Source organism: Orcinus orca, chromosome X, assembly GCF_937001465.1.
Source record: "Orcinus orca chromosome X, mOrcOrc1.1, whole genome shotgun sequence".
Taxonomy (NCBI): domain Eukaryota; kingdom Metazoa; phylum Chordata; class Mammalia; order Artiodactyla; family Delphinidae; genus Orcinus; species Orcinus orca.
Genome location: NC_064580.1, coordinates 63362314 through 63380434, shown reverse-complemented (window position 1 = coordinate 63380434; position 18121 = coordinate 63362314). Strand labels below are relative to the sequence as shown.

Below are 18121 nucleotides of genomic sequence, written 5' to 3'. Positions count from 1 at the left end.
GCTTCCATATCCTGGCTATTGTAATAGAGCTGCAATGAACATTTTGGTACATGACTCTTTTTGAATTATGGTTTTCTCAGGGTATATGCCCAGTACTGGGATAGCTGGGTCATATGGTAGTTCTATTTTTAGTTTTTTAAGGAACCTCCATACTGTTCTCCATAGTGGCTATATCAATTTACATTCCCACCAACAGTGCAAGAGGCTTCCCTTTTCTCCACACCGTCTCCAGCATTTATTGTTTGTAGATTTTTTGATGATGGCCATTCTCACCGGTGTGAGATGATATCTCATTGTAGTTTTGATTTGCATTTCTTTAATGATTAATGATGTTCAGCATCCTTTCATATGTTTGTTGGCAATCTGTATATCTTCTTTGGAGAAATGTCTATTTAGGTCTTCTGCCCATTTTTGGATTGGGTTGTTTGTTTTTTTCTAATTGAGCTGCATGAGCTTCTTGTAAATTTTGGAGATTAATCCTTTATCAGTTGCTTCCTTTGCAAATATTTTCTCCCATTCTGAGGGTTGTCTATTGGTCTTGTTTATGGTTTCCTTTGCTGTGCAAAAGCTTTGAAGTTTCATTAGGTCCCATTTGTTTATTTTTGTTTTTATTTCCATTTCTCTAGGAGCTGGGTCAAAAAGGATCTTGCTGTGATTTATGTCATAGAGTGTTCTGCCTATGTTTTCCTCTAAGAGTTTGATACTCTCTGGCCTTCCATTTAGGTCTTTAATCCATTTTGAGTTTATCTTTGTGTATGGTGTTAGGGAGTGTTCTAATTTCATTCTTTTACATGTAGCTGTCAAGGTTTCCCAGCACCACTTATTGGAGAGACTGTCCTTTCTCCATTGTGTATTCTGTCCTCCTTTATCAAAAAATAAGGTAATCATATATGCATGGGTTTATCTCTAGGCTTTCTATCCTGTTCCATTGATCTATATTTCTGTTTTTGTGCCACTACCATACTGTCTTGATTACTGTAGCTTTGTAGTATAGTCTGAAGTCAGGGAGCCTGATTCCTCCAGCTCCGTTTTTCGTTCTCAAGATTGCTTTGGCTATTCGGGGTCTTTTGTGTTTCCATACAAATTGTGAAATTTTTTGTTCTACTTCTATGAAAAATGCCAGTGGTAGTTTAATAGGGATTGCATTGAATCTGTAGATTGCTTTGGAGAGTATAGTCATTTTCACAATGTTGATTCTTCCAGTCCAAGAACATGGTATATCTCTCCATCTATTTGTATCATCTTTACTTTCTTTCATAGTGTTTTATAATTTTCTGCATACAGGTCTTTTGTCTCCTTAGGTACGTTTATTCCTAGGTATTTTATTCTCTTAGTTGCAGTGGTAAATGGGAGTGTTTCCTTAATTTCACTTTCAGATTTTTAATCATTAGTGTATAGGAATGCCAGAGATTTCTGTGCATTAATTTTGTATCCTGCTACTTTACCAAATTCATTGATTAGCTCTAGTAGTTTTCTGGTAGCATCTTTAGGATTCTCTGTGTATAGTATCATGTCATCTGCAAACAGTGACAGCTTTACGTCTCCTTTTCCAATTTGGTTTCCTTTCATTTTTTTTCTTCTCTGATTGCCATGGCTAGGACTTCCAACACTCTGTTGCATAAGAGTGGTGACAGTGGGCATCCTTGTCTTGTTCCTGATCTTAGTGGAAATGCTTTTAGTTTCTCACCACTGAGGACGATCTTGGCTGTGGGTTTGTCACATATGGCCTTTATTATGTTGAGGGAAGTTCCCTCTATGCCTACTCTCTGGAGGGTTTTTATCATAAATGGGTGTTAAATTTTGTCGAAAGCTTTTTCTGCATCTATTGAGATGATCATATGGTTTTTCTCCTTCAGTTTGTTAATATGATGTATCACATTGATTGATTTGCGAATATTGAAGAATCGTTGCATTCCTGGGATAAACCCACCTTGATCATGGTATATAATCCTTTTAATGTGCTGTTGGATTCTGTTTGCTAGTAATTTGTTGAGGATTTTTGCATCTATGTTCATCAGTAACATTGGCCTGTAGATTTCTTTCTTTGTGACATCTTTGTCTGGTTTTGGTATCAGTGTGATGGTGGCCTCGTAGAATGTGTTTGGGAGTGTTCCTCCCTCTGCTATATTTTGGAAGAGTTTGAGAAGGATAGGTATTAGCTCTTCTCTAAATGTTTGATAGAATTTGCCTGTGAAGCTATCTGGTCCTGGGCTTTTGTTTGTTGGAAGATTTTTAATCACAGTTTCAATTTCACTGCTTATGATTGGACTGTTCATATTTTCTATTTCTTCCTGGTTCAGTCTTGGAAGGTTGTGCATTTCTAAGAATTTGTCCATTTCTTCCAGGTTGTCCATTTTATTGGCATAGAGTTGCTTGTAGTAATCTCTCATTATCCTTTGTATTTCTGCAGTGTCAGTTGTTACTTCTCCTTTTGCATTTCTAATTCTATTGATTTGAGGCTTCTCCCGTTTTTTTCTTGATGAGTGTGGCTAATGGTTTATCAATTTTGTTTTTCGTGTCAAAGAACTAGCTTGTAGTTTTATTAATCTTTGCTACCGTTTCCTTCATTTCCTTTTCATTTATTTCTGATCTGATCTTTATGATTTCTTTCCTTCTGCTAACTTTGGGGTTTTTTTTGTTCTTTCTCTAGTTGCTTTAGGTGTAAGGTTAGGTTTTTTATTTGAGATGTTTCTTGTTTCTTAAGATAGGATTGTATTGCTATAAACTTCCCTCTTAGAACTGCTTTTGCTGCATCCCATAGGTTTTGGGTCATCCTGTCTCCATTGTCATTTGTTTCTAGGTATTTTTTGATTTCCTCTTTGATTTCTTCAGTGATCACTTCGTTATTAAGTAGTGTGTTGTTTAGCCTCCGTGTGTTTGTATTCTTTACAGATCTTTTCCTGTAATTGATATCTAGTCTCATAGCGTTGTGTTCAGAAAAGATACTTGATACAATTTCTGTTTTCTTAAATTTACCAAGGCTTGATTTGTGACCCAAGATATGATCTATCCTGGAGAATGTTCCATGAGCACTTGAGAAGAATGTGTATTCTATTGTTTTTGGATGGAATGTCCTATAAATATCAATTAAGTGCATCTTGTTTAATGTATCATTTAAAGCTTGTGTTTCCTTATTTATTTTCATTTTGGATGATCTGTCCATTGGTGAAAGTGGGGTGTTAAAGTCCCATACTATGATTGTGTTACTGTCGATTTCCCCTTTTATGGCTGTTAGTATTTGCCTTATGTATTGAGGTGCTCCTGTGTTGGGTGCATAAATATTTACAATTGTTATGTCTTCTTCTTGGATCGATCCCTTGATCATTATGTAGTGTCCTTCTTTGTCGCTTGTAATAGTCTTTTTTTTTAAGTCTATTTTGTCTGATAAGAGAATTTCTACTCCAGCTTTCTTTTGATTTGCATTTGCATGGAATATCTTTTTCTGTCCCCTTACTTTCACTCTGTATGTTTCCCTACGTCTGAAGTGAGTCTCTTGTACACAGCATATATACTGGTCTTGTTTTTGTATCCATTCAGCCAGTGTGTGTCTTTTGGTTGGAGCATTTAAACCATTTACATTTAAGGTTATTATCGATATGTAAGTTCCTGTTCCCATTTTCTTAATTGTTTTGGGTTTGTTATTGTAGGTCTTTTCCTTCTCTTGTGCTTCCTGCTTAGAGAAGTTCCTTTAGCATTTGTTGTAAAGCTGGTTTGGTGGTGCTGAATTCTCTTAGCTTTTGCCTCTCTGTAAAGCTTTTAATTTCTCCCTCAAATCTGAATGAGATCCTTGCTGGGTAGAGTAATCTTGGTTGTAGGTTTTTCTCCTTCATCACTTTCAATATGTCCTGCTAGTCCCTTCTGGCTTGCAGAGTTTCTCCTGAAAGATCAGCTGTTAACCTCATGGGGGTTCCCTTGTGTGTTATTTGTTGTTTTTCCCTTGCTGCTTTTAATATTTTTTCTTTGTATTTAATTTTTGATACTTTGATTAATATGTGTCTTGGCGTGTTTCTCTTTGGGTTTATCCTGTATGGGACTCTCTATGCTTCCTGGACTTGATTAACTGTTTCATTTGCCATATTAGGGAAATTTTGAACTATAATCTCTTCAAATATTTTCTCAGCCCCTTTCTTTTTCTGTTCTTCTTCTGGGACCCTATAATTTGAATGTTGGTGCATTTAATGTTGTTCAAGAGGTGTCTGAGACTGTCCTCAATTCTTTTCATTCTTTTTTCTTTATTTTGCTCTGCAGTTGTTATTTCCACTATTTTATCTTCCAGGTCACTTATCCGTTCTTCTGCGTCAGTTATTCTGCTGTTGATCCCTTCAAGAGAATTTTTAATTTCATTTATTGTGTTGTTCATCACTGTTTGTTTGCTCTTTAGTTCTTATAGGTCCTTGTTAAATGTTTCTTGTATTTATTCTATTTCCAAGATTTTGAGTCATCTTTACTATCATTATTCTGAATTCTTTTTCAGGTAGACTGCCTGTTTCCTCCTCATTTGTTATGTCTGGTGGGTTTTTGCCTTGCTCCTTCATCTGCTGTGTGTTTTTCTGTCTTCTTAATTTGCTTAACTTACTGTGTTTGTGGTCTCCTTTTCGCAGGCTGCAGGTTCGTATTTCCCGTTGCTTTTGGTGTCTGTCCCCAGTGGCTAAGTTGGTTCAGTGGATTGTATAGGCTTCCTCGTGGAGGGGACTAGTGCCTGTGTTCTGGTGGATGAGGCTAGATCTTGTCTTTCTGGTGGGCAGGTCCACGTCTGGTGGTGTGTTTTGGGGTGTCTGTGGCCTTATTATGATTTTAGGCAGCCTCTCTGCTAATGGGTGGGGTTGTGTTCCTGTCTTGCTAGTTGTTTGGCATAGGGTGTCCAGCACTGTAGCTTGCTGGTCGTTGAGTGAAGCTGGGTGTTGGCGTTGAGATGGAGATCTCTGGGAGATTTTCGCTGTTTGATATTTACGTGGGGCTCGGAGGTCTCTTGTGGACCAGTGTCCTGAACTTGGCTCTCCCACCTCAGAGGCACAGCCCTGTCGCCTGGCTGGAGCACAAAGAGCCTTTCATCCACACGGCTGAGAATAAAAGGGAGAAAAAATAGAAAGAAAGAAAGAAGATAAAATAAAGTTATTAAAATAAAAACTAATTATTAAGAAAAAAATTTTTAAATGTAATAAAAAACGGACAGACAGAACCCTAGGACAAATGGTAAAAGTAAAGCTGTAAAGACAAAAATTACACACAGAAGCATACACATACACACTCACAAAAAGAGAAAAAGGGAAAAAGATATATATATATCTTTGCTTCCAAAGTCCACCTCCTCAATTTGGGATGATTCGTTGTCTATTCAGGTATTCCACAGATGCAGTGTACATCAAGTTGATTGTGGAGCTTTAATCCGCTGCTCCTGAGGCTGCTGGGAGAGATTTCCCTTTCTCCTCTTTGTTCGCACAGCTCCCAGTGTTCAGCTTTGGATTTGGACCCGCCTCTCTGCATGTAGGTCGCCTGAGATCCTCTGTTCTTTGCTCAGACAGGTTGGGGTTTAAGGAGCAGCTGATTCGGGGCTCTGGCTCACTCAGGACGGGGTGAGGGAGGGGTACTGTTGCGGGGCTACCCGGCGGCGGCACAGGCCGGCATGACATTGCAATAGCCTGAGGCGCGCCGTGTGTTCTCCTGGGGAAGTTTCCCTGGATCACGGGACGCTGGCAGTGGCGGACTGCACAGGCTTCCGGGAGGGTAGGTGTGGATAGTGACCTGTGCTTGCACACAGGCTTCTTGGTGGCTGCAGCAACCTTAACGTCTCATGCCTGTCTCTGGGGTCCACGCTGATAGCCGCGGCTCGCGCCCGTCTCTGGAGCTCCTTTAAGCGGCGCTCTTAATCCCCTCTCCTCGCTAACCAGCAAACAGAGAGGCAAGAAAAAGTCTCTTGTCTCTTCGGCACCTCCACACTTTTTCCCGGACTCCCTGCCGGCTAGCTGTAGGGCACTAACCCCTTCAGGCTGTGTTTACGCATCCAACCCCAGTACTCTCCCTGGGATCGGAGCCTCAGCTCCCAGCCCCCGCCCACCCCGGTGGGTGAGCAGACAAACTTCTCAGGCTGGTGAGTGCTGGTCAGCACCGATCCTCTGTGTGGGAATCTCTCCACTTTGCCCTCCACACCCCAGTTTCTGCGCTCTCGTCCGTGGCTCTGTAGCTCCTCTCCTCCACCACCCGCAGTCTCCGCCCGCGAAGGGGCTTCCTAGTGTGTGGAAACCTTTTCTCCTTCACAGCTCCCTCCCACTGGTGCGGGTCCCGTGCCTATTCTTTTCTCTGTTTTTTCTTTTGCGCTACTCGGGTACGTGGGGAGTTTCTTGCCTTTTGGGAGGTCTGAGGTCTTCTGCCACCGTTCAGTAGGTGTTCTGTAGGAGCTGTTCCACATGTAGATGTATTTCTGATGTATTTGTGGAGACGAAGGTGATCTCTGCGTCTTACTCTTCTGCCATCTTGAAGCTCCTCTAAACTGATGAGGTTTTTGTTCAGCTTTGTTGAGGCGTAGTTTACCCTGATAAGTTTGATAATCAGAATAGCTTTTGCACTTTTCATGGGCTTTAAGGAAATTCAGTGAATTTCCTTATGAATATAGATAATAACATTCTATCATTCATAGAACTCTTAATTTTTATATGCATCTAGATGATTTAGCTTCTTTATAAGAGCATACATTTCTTTAAGAACAGAGATAACTGCCTAGTCTTTCTCTTGGAAAGCCCCACAGTGCTTAGTATGGCCCTGTATATGACATGTACACTAATTTTGAGACACAGAGCTTAGTTTGTTCAATGAGGAAGTGTAAACTATTACAAAAATGTTTGCTGATAGGATTTGCAAAAATACCTTGACCATTTCTCAATTCTATATCAGGATGCAACAGCAGAATGAAACTCAGTGGAAGACCCTACAGACACATGGGAGTCCTTGGAACTTCAAAACTCTATGACATTCGGAAGACTATCTTTACCTTCACTCCACAGGTGGGTGGACTGAGCTTTAATGTGCATTGAGATGAATGGAAATAAAAGAGAAACACTATAGAAATAAAGCATTTAGTGGAGTTGAGACAAGTGTCAGAGTTTCATGTGACCTTGTATATATTAAGTTGCTCAATAAATAGGGTTGGCCAAAAAGTTCGTTTTGGTTTTTTCCATAAGATGTTATGGAAAAACGTGAACGAACTTTTCGGCCAGCCCAATCTTTGTTGGGTTGGACTGAATTGATCTTGAAGCACAGAGCTATGCCAAGTGACTGTGGCTACCAAGAGTAGTCCTGGGTGTTGCAGAAACAGTGATTAAGGATTTTATAAATGTTGGAGTACTTTTAAAAGTACTCTTTATTAAAGATTAAAAATACTGTATTCTTTATAAACAAAATATAGTCTTTTTTACTCAGCTACTGAATTAAGTGTTCTATTTGTTTTGGGGAAGTGCCCTTTTTACATGCCCAGAAATCTCTGATATCCTCTTCTAAACAAAAATGTCAGTACTGTTTTAGCCATGATTATACACTATTTATTAGCCTGATGTTTATTACCCATATTATAATAGCAAGCCTTATTATATGTATGAATAGGAGGATAAACTATTTTCTGAAAAGAAAGCTTAAGCTTTCTTTTGTCATCTTACATCTGAAAGAGTGCAACTGAGGTATAGATGAAAGAATAATGGACCATAGATTCTATCTCTGATTTTGCCATTTGCTAGTCGTATAACTTTGCTAATCTACTCAGTGTCTCTTGGCCTTATTTTTTTATCTATTAAAAAGGAGAAAAGCCCTCACTGGGTTGTTAGAATTAAATAAAATCATGTACTTGAAAACACTCTGTAAACTATAACACACTAAAAATGTCCAGAACTACTGTTTGTACCAGTAAGCCACCAGATACTTTGGGAAGAATTAGGCATTAAATTTGGAGGTATTGTTGCCCCTGTGATATCTTATATACGCTTGTGTATATGTGAGCACTTTGAAATATTATTTGATAGTTGTGAGAGTAAATTATTCTGAACTGTTATTTTCCTTTTTCTCAGTTTATAGACCAGCAACAATTCTACCTGGCCCTGGACAACAAGATGATAGTGGAAATGCTTAGAACAGACCTCTCCTATCTCTGTAGCCGCTGGAGAATGACAGGCCAGCCCACCATCACCTTCCCCATCTCACACAGCATGCTTGGTAAGGATGTATGAGGCAAGGAACTAATGTATTTTTGAAATAAGTCATGTGGTTGGCCCTTCAAAATCATAGAGTCACTGAAAAGCTACTTTTGTCATTTATTCTTTCATCAGTTTTTTTAAGCTCTTGTTTTGTGCCAGGCACTTTTCAAAGCACGGGTGAATATGGCAGATGAGGTTTCTACTCTCACGGAGCTTATGTTTTAGAATAAATATGTAACAAATAAACCAATACACAAGAATATTTCAGGTGGTTTGAGAGCTATAATTCAAGAGATGTAATAGAATAACTTGTTTGGGGCTACTTCAGATAATTGGTTTCTAGGCCAATTTACAGAAACTTTATTAATACAATTCATTTTAAAGACAGTAATACTATATTCTGCATCTGTCTTACTCCAGTGGAGCATCAAGATTTTATAGATAAGTTCCTAAACTTCTCTTTGCAAGGCTTGCCTAACTGAAGCAATAAAATCTAGCAGGGAAAAGTAAAAAGCCTTTCAATTTATCTTTCCTTTATTAGCTGGGCTTCCTGACATTGCTTACTTGAAACTGAGTGAAAAGCTTTGTTGTTCTCTCAGTTCCTGGAGGACTAGAGCCAATACTGAAGCACTGCTTCCTTTCTGTATCTCTGCTGTTGCTTCCAAAGGCCTGTTTGTACTACCAAAGTACATAGAATTCCTTTTCATTAGAGAAGAATCCTTTGTCATAAATCATTCAAAGTCCAGACAGACTGTTAGGGATTTTGGTCACATCTCTAAAGTGCTTCAAAAGCACAGGAGTCCAGTGTACTTGTGTACCCATGAATAGTTGAAAGGTTCATTTCTACCTCGACATGTCTTTTCTGTCTGAGAAATACACACATTTTATCCAGTTTGATATAAATAAAGCACTCAAAAAATGTAAAAAAAAAGAAAGCACAGGAGTTGAGGAAGTAGGCTGGTCTTTCTTCTTTTTGTCTTTCTTCTTTATTTAAAACAATTAACAAGTGCCCATTTAATAACTACTGTGTTCCCAGAACTGTCTTTAGAAAGTATAAAGTCTAATTGGAGAAACAAAGCTAATTCACAAAATTAATAGAAAACAATTCAAGACAGTATATAAAGAAGTACTAAACCATTAGATTAGTATTTTACAGTGACAGTGATCAAGTTGTCAAAGAAAATTTCTTGGCTAGGTGGGACTTATCCAGGCTTTTTGGGATGTGTAGTATTCATATGTGAGGAGAGAAGAAGGAAAGGTACTTTAGGTGAGGGGAAAAAATACCATGGGTGAAGCCTGGAGGCAGGGATGCCCTTGACTTGTGAGTGGACAGTGAAGAGGCCACGCTGAATAGAGTGGGCCTTTCATGTTGGAATATAATTATCAACAAAATTGAATTAGTCAAATGGGGTCAGATTATGAAGACCTTGAAAATAAGCAGATAAATTTAAGACAAATTGTCTCAGAAGTCTGAAGCTATTAAAAGTCTTTGAGCAAGGAGTGATATGATGAAAGTGATATTTAGGGAATATTGACTTAGTGACAATATACACTGTAGTTAGAAGAATCTGATATCAAGGAAACTAATCCAAGTATGAGGTGATGAGAAGATACACTGGATTGATGATAGTAAAAATTGAGTGGGAAAGAAGGATACAATAGTCATTTTAAACACCACCTGCAAGTCAGGTGTTGGCTGACTAGATATGAGATATGAATCAAGATAATGCCAACATTTAGAGAGACTAGGTAAATAATGCTGCCATTGATAAAAGCAGAGAAATTATAAAGGAAGATGCCAGCTGTAAAGGGGCATGTTGAGTTTATAGTGACAAAGAGGTTTCAAAATTGAAATGCCTAATAGTTGGGATGAGATATACAGCCATAGCTTGGGAAGAAGAATAAAATTAAGATCTAGATTTAAGTCACAAAGTTTTGATACTTGGAACATGGTCACACAACAAAAAACAGAAGTATCAATAGCAATAATAACTGCAATGTTTATTGAGCACTTTCTCTGTGCCATGCACTGAGCTAAGTCCTTTCAGTGCTTTATTTTGACATCTCCACAACAACCCTATTCAGGTAGGTACTGTTAATAGCCCCCATTTTATAGATGAAGAAGGTGATTCATTTTGTAGTCACAAAGTTAGTAAGCAACAGAATCAGGCCTCAAACCAGGTCTGTCAGTCTCCAAAACCTACATTACTAATAGCTGTGTATTTTTGTCAGGGAAAATTTTGTGCTGGTGAAATGAGAATGAACATATTAGTGATCACATTAAAATGTGAATTAGTTAAATTCTCATATTAAATATAGATTCCTAGGATAGGTAAAAGCAAAATCTAGCTAGATGCTACTTACAAAAGCTATCCCTAAAATAAAATTGTATGGAAAAACAGAAAATAAAGGAAGACATAAAGATATATCATGTAAACGCTAACAAAAAGAAAGCAATGATGGCAATATTAATATCAAAAATAGCAAATAGAATTCAAGGCACAAATCAGTAAATGGGATATAAAGGATATTTTATATTGATAAGAGTTATAGTACATGAAGACAGTGGAACATTTATAAATTTTTATATACTGAAGAATATCAATGAAATGCATAAAGCAGATATTTAGGAAAACTTAAGGACAATATGATAAATCCATTGTACAGTCATAGTGGGAAACGATAACATACCTCTATCATAATGTCACAGATCCATTATACAAAATCACTAAAGATATAGAGGATTAACAGACTTGATTTTTGTGTTTACGGGTGTATGTGAAAGTATACCCAGAAAGACAGAATACACAAAGAATGTTTATTTTTTAAAAATAGAAATAATATAGATGATATTGCCAGACATAGCACATAAAATTAATTAAAACAAAAATAATTTCTTAAAAACCTGACCATGAAGGAATTAAAATTTTTGCAAATAATTCTTTGATTAAAGAGGAAATCAAATTTGAAATTATATAGTGTTTTAAAATGAAAAATGATACCACTACTAATCAAAACTTAAGAGATTTGGCCAAAGTCATATTTAGAAATTTTCATATTCTTGAATATTTTCACTTTTGAAAAAAAAAAGAGTTCTGTTTCCAGACAAAAAGGAATAGACACTTCTCCCTATTCTTCCTGCTAAGTACAGCTAAAAACCCTGGACATTACTATAATACAAACATAAGAAGACTCTGAAAGTTGGAAAAAAGAAGGGAGACTGGCTAGGGACTTTGAACCTAAGAAATGACACAGCAGGGAATTTCCTGGGTTTTCCTTCTGCCTCATATATCCTGGACTGGGTGCTGGAGAAGTTATCATCCCAGAAACACAAATGGGTACAGATTTGAAAAGGTCCAGGAAAGACCTTCTGCCTCTAGCCAAAGGAACAGGAAAGGGACAGCCTAGCCAGACAGAAAACTTCTAGACAATAAATGTGTTCTAATCTACCCAAATACCACAGAAAAAAACTACAGCCCCATTCCCATCCCTATCAGCGAGGCTGTGTGGGGAACCTAGACTACTGCCTTCACACAGTTGTGAAGAGGTGCCCCCTCCCTCCTTAGGGATAGTGTCTGAGAAGAACTAGTGGGGAGCTTAGACTTTCATCCTTACTGAACAGTAGAGGAACTCCTTCCACACCCACCTAGCAGTAACAAGGCAGTGCTCCCTTCCCTGCTGCACAATATCAGAGGAGACTTGCTGAATCAGAAGATTCAATAAGATCCACAGTCTTGTAAGATGATACCCCAAATTTCCAGAATACAATAGAAAATCATTCATACCAATGCCCAGGAAAATCTCAACTTCAATGAGAAAAGATGATCAACAGATACCAATACCAGGATGACAAAGATGTTGGAATTACAACAAAGATTTTAAGGCAGTAATCATAAAAATACTTTACCAAGCAATTACAACCACACTTCAAACTTGAAAGTAGGAAGTCTCGGCAAAGAAATTGAAGAGATGGAGAACCAAATGAAAGTTTTAGAATTGAAAACTATAATAACTGAAATGAAAACTTACTAGATAGGCTCAGTAGCAGAAGAAAATAGACTGAACTTGAAGGTAGAACTATAGAAGTGAACAAGAGTAAAAACAGACTGAAAAATATGAACAGAGCCTCAGAGACCTATGGGACTAATAATGAAACATCTAGCATTCATGTTATGAGTCCCAGAAGGAGAGGAAAAAGAATATAGGGCTGAAAAAAGTATTCCAACTAATTATGGCTGAAAAAAATGGCAAAAGGCATAAACCTACAGAGTCAAAAAGCTGAGAGAGTCCCAAACAGGAAAAACCCAAAGAAATCCATGCCAAAACATAATGATCAAACTCCTGAAAATTAAAGAAAAAGAAAAAATCCTGAAAGCGGTAAGAGAAATGATACATTGTCTATGTGGGAAAACAACTAGAATGACAGCAGATCTCATCAAAAACCCTGGAGAACAGAGGGAAGTGGCATAACATTTTTCAAGTGTTTAAAGAAAAGAATTAGTAAACTAAGAATTCTGTATCCAGTTAAAATGTACTTGAAGAATAAAGGGAAAAAAGACATTCTCAGGTGAAGCAAAACTAAATGAATTTGTCTGAAGGAGATCTGCTCTAAAAGAATAGCTTAAAGGAAGTTCTTGAAATAAAAAGGAAATAATGCAAAATGGAATGTTGGAACATCAAGCAAGAAAAACAACAGTTGAAAGAGTAAGAATACAGGTAAATACAATAGACTTTCTCCACTTCAGTTTTCTAAATTATGTTTGACGTTTGAAGGGAAAATCATAACACTGTCTGATGTGGTTCTCAAAGTATGTAGAGGAGATCTTTAATGCAGTTATATATTGGGGGAGGTAAGGGACTGAAAAGGAAATAAGTTTTTTTTCAAGCATAAACATTGTAAAGCAATTATACTGCAATAAAGATGTAAAAAAAAGGAAATAAGGTTTTTACACATCACTTTAAACTTGTGAAATGTTGACACTAATAGACAATGATATATGTATAATGCATGTTTGTATATATTATGTAATACCTAGGGTAACCACTAAGAAGTCTATACAAGGAGATAAAGTAAAAAACACTATAGATAAATCAAAATGGAATTCTTGTGTTTCAGAAAGCAGGAAGAAAAAATAGAAGAACAGAGGAACAAACAAAAAACAATAAGTAAAATGGCAGACTCATTCCTAATATATCAATAATTACATTAACTGTAAATAGCCTAAATATACCAATTAAAAGACTGAGATTGGCAGAGTAGATTTTAAAATGACCCACATATATGCTGTCTCCATGAGATTCACTTCATATGTAACAATATAGGTAGACTAGAATAAAATAATGGAAAAAATATGCCATGTAAAATTAATTTTAAAAATCAGAAGTGGCCATGTTAATATCTGGTAAAATAGACTTCAGAATAAAGAGAAAAAATATAGATAATAAAAATAATGTTAAGAATGAGGAAGGGGATATAGCAACAGAAATGGAGGAGTCTTTACAAATTATAAAAGAATACCAAATACAATTTTATAAATCTAGATAAAATTGACAAATGTCTAGAAAAGTAAATAATATAAGAATAAGCTTAAGAAATAGAGACACATATAGAGAACAAACTTATGGATACCAAGGGGGTGGGATGAATTGGGAGATTAAGATTGACATATATACAGTACTATGTATAAAATAGGTAACTAATGAGAACCTACTGTATAGCACAGGGAAACTACTCAGTGCTCTGTGGTGACCTAAATGGGAAGGAAATCTGACAAAGAGAGGGTATATGTATACATATAACTGATTCATTTTGCTGTACAGCAGAAACTAACACAACATTGCAAAGCAACTGTACTCCAATAAAAATTAATTTAAAAAAAGAATAAGCTTAATAAGAAATATGCATAAAACTATGTAAAAAATTATAAAGCTAATAAAAAACATAAAAGAAGATTTTAATTACTAGAGAGACATACCATGTTGCTAGATGGAAATAGTTAATATTGAGAAGATGTTCATTCTTATTAAATTAATCTATCAATTCAGTGAATTCCAAATCAAAATAAAGACAAATTTTTATGAACAAGCTGAATCTAAATTGCATATGGAAGAGAAAATGTACAAGAATAACCAGATTTTTTAAAAACTAGAAACAAGAGAAGATAGATCCATTGGAATTACAATAATGATAAAGACAGCAATCCAAATAGCAGCAAAAGAATATAAATAAATACATTTGGGAAAAATCATTCATTTAGGCCTGCTACTTTACATTTTATGCAAAATTAAATTCTAAATAGATTAAACAGCTAAGCAACAAGAAAAACTATAAAAGTATTAGAAGAAAGTATGGAAGAATGTTTTTGTGATCTTGGGCTGAAGAAAGCTGTACTTTGCAAGATGCAGAAAGGAAAACTTGACAGATTTTAAAACATGAAAATCTAAATTAATCTTTGTTTCTAAATAAATATTTTATACAAAAATGAAGTGTGGTTGAGGCTGAAAGACAAATAATAAAGTAGATAAAATATTTGCCATACATATGATAGAGAAAAGGGTAATAGTCACAAAACATAAAGAGGCCTTGAAAGTCAATTGAAAAAAAAAAGATTAGTTTTTAAAAACATGGGAAAAGAGCTTTCCAACCCAAGCCTGGCAGAATGGCTCCTGCAAAGAAGGGTGGCGAGAAGAAGGGCCAGTCCGCCATCAACGAGGTGGTGACCAGAGAATACACTATCATCATTCACCAGCGCATCCATGGAGTGGGTTTCAAGAAGCATGCCCCTCGGGCACTCAAAGAAATCTGGAAATTTGCCGTGAAGGAGGTGGGAACTCCAGATGTACACATTGACACTGAGCTCAACAAAGCTGTCTGGGCCAAAGGAATAAGGAATATCCCATACCATGTCCATGTGCGGTTGTCCAGAAAACATAATGAAGATGAAGATTCACCAAACAAGCTCTATACATTGGTTTCCTATGTACTTGTCACCACTTTCAAAAATCTACAGACAGTTAATGTGGATGAGAACTAATAGTTGATTGTCAAAGTTTTCGAACCACCAAAAAAAAAAAATGGGAAAAGAACATGAACAGGCAATTCATAAAAGAAATACAAATAGCCAGTCTATACATGAAAACATGCTCAATCTTACTAGTATTAAAATTAAAACAATGTATTTTTTAACGTATCAGATAAACAAAGATTAAAAAGATTATTAACACCATTGTTGTTAAAGATGTGGGGAAACAATCACTTTCTATACTGATGGTAGACATAGTGGCACAACTTTTTTAGTGTGCAGTTTGGCAGTCTATAAAGTTTTTAGTAAGTGTTCCCTTTGTTCTAACAGTTCTACTTGTAAGAATTTATCCTAAGGAAATAATAGAAAAATTGCATCACAGTGTTGTTTATAATACAACAGTCTAAATATCTGTTATGGAATCATTTTTAGCTTTTGCAAAGAATTAGTTAGAAAAAGTGGATCACAAAAGAGTATGTGTAGTATGATCCCCTTCACATAAAGTTGGATAATTGTTAGCCTTCTAAATATTTTTTATGCCTACACACATGTAAACCAAAGCTCATTGGATGAGATAATGTATAAAATGTTCAGCACAGTACTCAGCACATAACATTCAACATATGGTTGCTGTTGTTATTATTGTCAGCATTCAGTAATCATTCTGTGTTCTGCAATCAGGCAATGTGCTAAATACTTACAATAAATAAGATACTGTCTGTGAGGAACTCTCCTCTCTTGGTCATCATCCCTTACCATTTCCCATTCTGCACAGCATCATTGGCTCTCAGATGAAGTGTTGAAATACAGGGTGGTCAACGAGGACTGTCTCATTTGTACCATCACCACCAGAAAGTTGGTTTAAAATAATTGAAAGATTCCCCTTATTTCAAAGTTAAAACCACAAAGATTGTTTTAAAATTCTCTTCATTTTAAGATGAAGATGGAACCAGCTTGAATTCAAGTATCCTGGCAGCACTCCGAAAAATGCAGGATGGCTATTTTGGTGGGGCAAGGTAAGTGACCTCTATGCACTCAGTAGTGAAATGTGAAATTTGGATGCTGGGTATAGTAATGGTAGACTTGTGATGCCTTTCTCTGTATCTTTAGCAACATATACCCATCCTATTCCAGGAGCTGGTGTTTGATAGATTGAATCAAGGAATTTAATGTTAAAGAGAAGGGTTGGAATTTTTCCCCACCCTGTTCTTTGCCTACACCCCATAAATTCAGTGGATCAGGAAACTTACCCTGGAAGGAAGGAAGAATGGAAGGGAGGGAGGGAAGGAGGGAGGAAAGTAGGTTACTGGACTATTCAATTCTCACTGCTTTTCTTTTTTCCCTAAGTTTTTATTTTGAAAAATTTCAAGTAGACACAAATATGCAAGAATCTTATTGAATACCATATACCCTCCCTCAGAACTCACCTGTTGTTAACATCTGTCCCACTTGTGTGTTCTCTCTCCCCCATTCCCTCCCTTCCTTCCTCTCCTCCCTCCCTTCCTCTCTTGTTCCCTACCCTTCTCCCTCTCTCACACATACATATGTGCGCACGCACACACACGCACACACACACACAGGCACACACACTTTTTTTGCTAAAGTGTGTGAGAGTTAGTCAGAGATATCATGACTCTTTAACCCTAAATACTTCAGTTTCTGTCTTCTAAGAAAGAGGGCATTCTCATACATGACTACAATATAATCAGCACACTCAGAAAAGTTAATATTGATACGATACTATTATCTAATACGGAGTCCATATTCAAAATTACCCAGTTGTCTCAATAATGTTTTCCCATAGCTTTTTTCCCACTCCAGCTCCAATGAAAGATCACTCGTTGGCTTTTAGTTATTATATCTCCTTGATGTCTTTTAATCTAGAGCAATTCCCCAGCCGTTTGTTAATATTTCATTACAATTTTCATTACAGTTTTAAAGAAAGAAGGTCAGTTATTTTGCAGAATGTCTCTCAGTTTGTTTAAAATGTTATCTTCTGAGTCACTTTCCCCTGTCTGAGTTTACTCATTGGTGACCTCACAATGGACGTGTCTATTGCTTGCCAGCCCTTCCATGGGGAGAGCACTTCTCTCCATATTCTTCATAATCCTCCATTCGTGTCTAGATTCCATTATGCTTTCCGCAACAATCTTTGACCAAATGGCTTTATCTTCCATTGATCAATCAGTTATTACTAATGGGGTTGTAAAATCGTGATTCTGTGTTTCTATCATTCTTTGTACATGTATTAGTTGGAATCCTTCTGTTAAAAAAAAAAGCTCTCCCTTACCCCCTTTAATTTTGTAGTTTTATTGCCAGCATAGAGTCATAAATTCTTATTTTATTTTTATGTCATGCTTCATTCCATTGTCTATTTCAGTGTACATATTATTCAAGATCTGGCCATTGGGAGCCCCCTCAAGCTGACTTCTTTAGAAAATCAGTACTATTGACTTTCCCTTTGGGTTTGGTTTTGCAATTGGCTTTATAAGTAGGGGAAGATATGGCTTACAATCTACTATAATTCTTAAAATTGTCAGATACCATTTTTTTCTTTTCAAAATGGTCTTTTTGAGTATTTTTTGAAATGATATGACAGATTTGTGGTGATTTATCTTCATTCTGTCCTAGCTTCTCTTGCAGCCAATGGAAGTTTTTGCCAGATATTTGGCATAGTTAGCAATATAGTATGTGGCAGTGAAAGCGAGCAAAACTGATCTGCTGGTGGATTGTGAACCCATAATTGTAGTCTTTATTAACGTAGTACCCTAACCTATACTACACTATGTCTAGGAGTGCTGTAAATTTTCACTTTTACAAAATTTGTACTAATGTATAAACGTTAGTAATCCCCCAACAGAACATTCTAGGTATCCTTTTTATCACTAAACTGTTGTTGTTTTGAAAATGATTTCCTCTGAT

At 36.6% G+C, this 18121-nt stretch overlaps 2 protein-coding genes across 6 annotated transcripts in view; both read left to right on the top strand.

The window, feature by feature from the left end:
• The window catches only part of PHKA1 (phosphorylase kinase regulatory subunit alpha 1), a 129169-nt gene that overhangs the window by 76886 nt on the left and 34162 nt on the right, over positions 1 to 18121 (top strand). For all 5 annotated transcript variants that reach the window (XM_033416190.2, XM_004285543.4, XM_004285542.2 and 2 more), the window contains 3 exons: positions 6889 to 6998; positions 8052 to 8196; positions 16137 to 16215. In XM_033416190.2, coding sequence (XP_033272081.1) covers positions 6889 to 6998; positions 8052 to 8196; positions 16137 to 16215 — 334 coding nt within the window. The remainder of the gene's footprint in view (positions 1 to 6888; positions 6999 to 8051; positions 8197 to 16136; positions 16216 to 18121) is intronic.
• LOC117198673 (60S ribosomal protein L31-like) lies at positions 13681 to 15814 on the top strand. The gene has a single exon (XM_033416191.2). It carries the CDS (start codon positions 14837 to 14839, stop codon positions 15209 to 15211), a length of 375 nt encoding a protein of 124 aa, XP_033272082.1. The 5' UTR covers positions 13681 to 14836; the 3' UTR covers positions 15212 to 15814.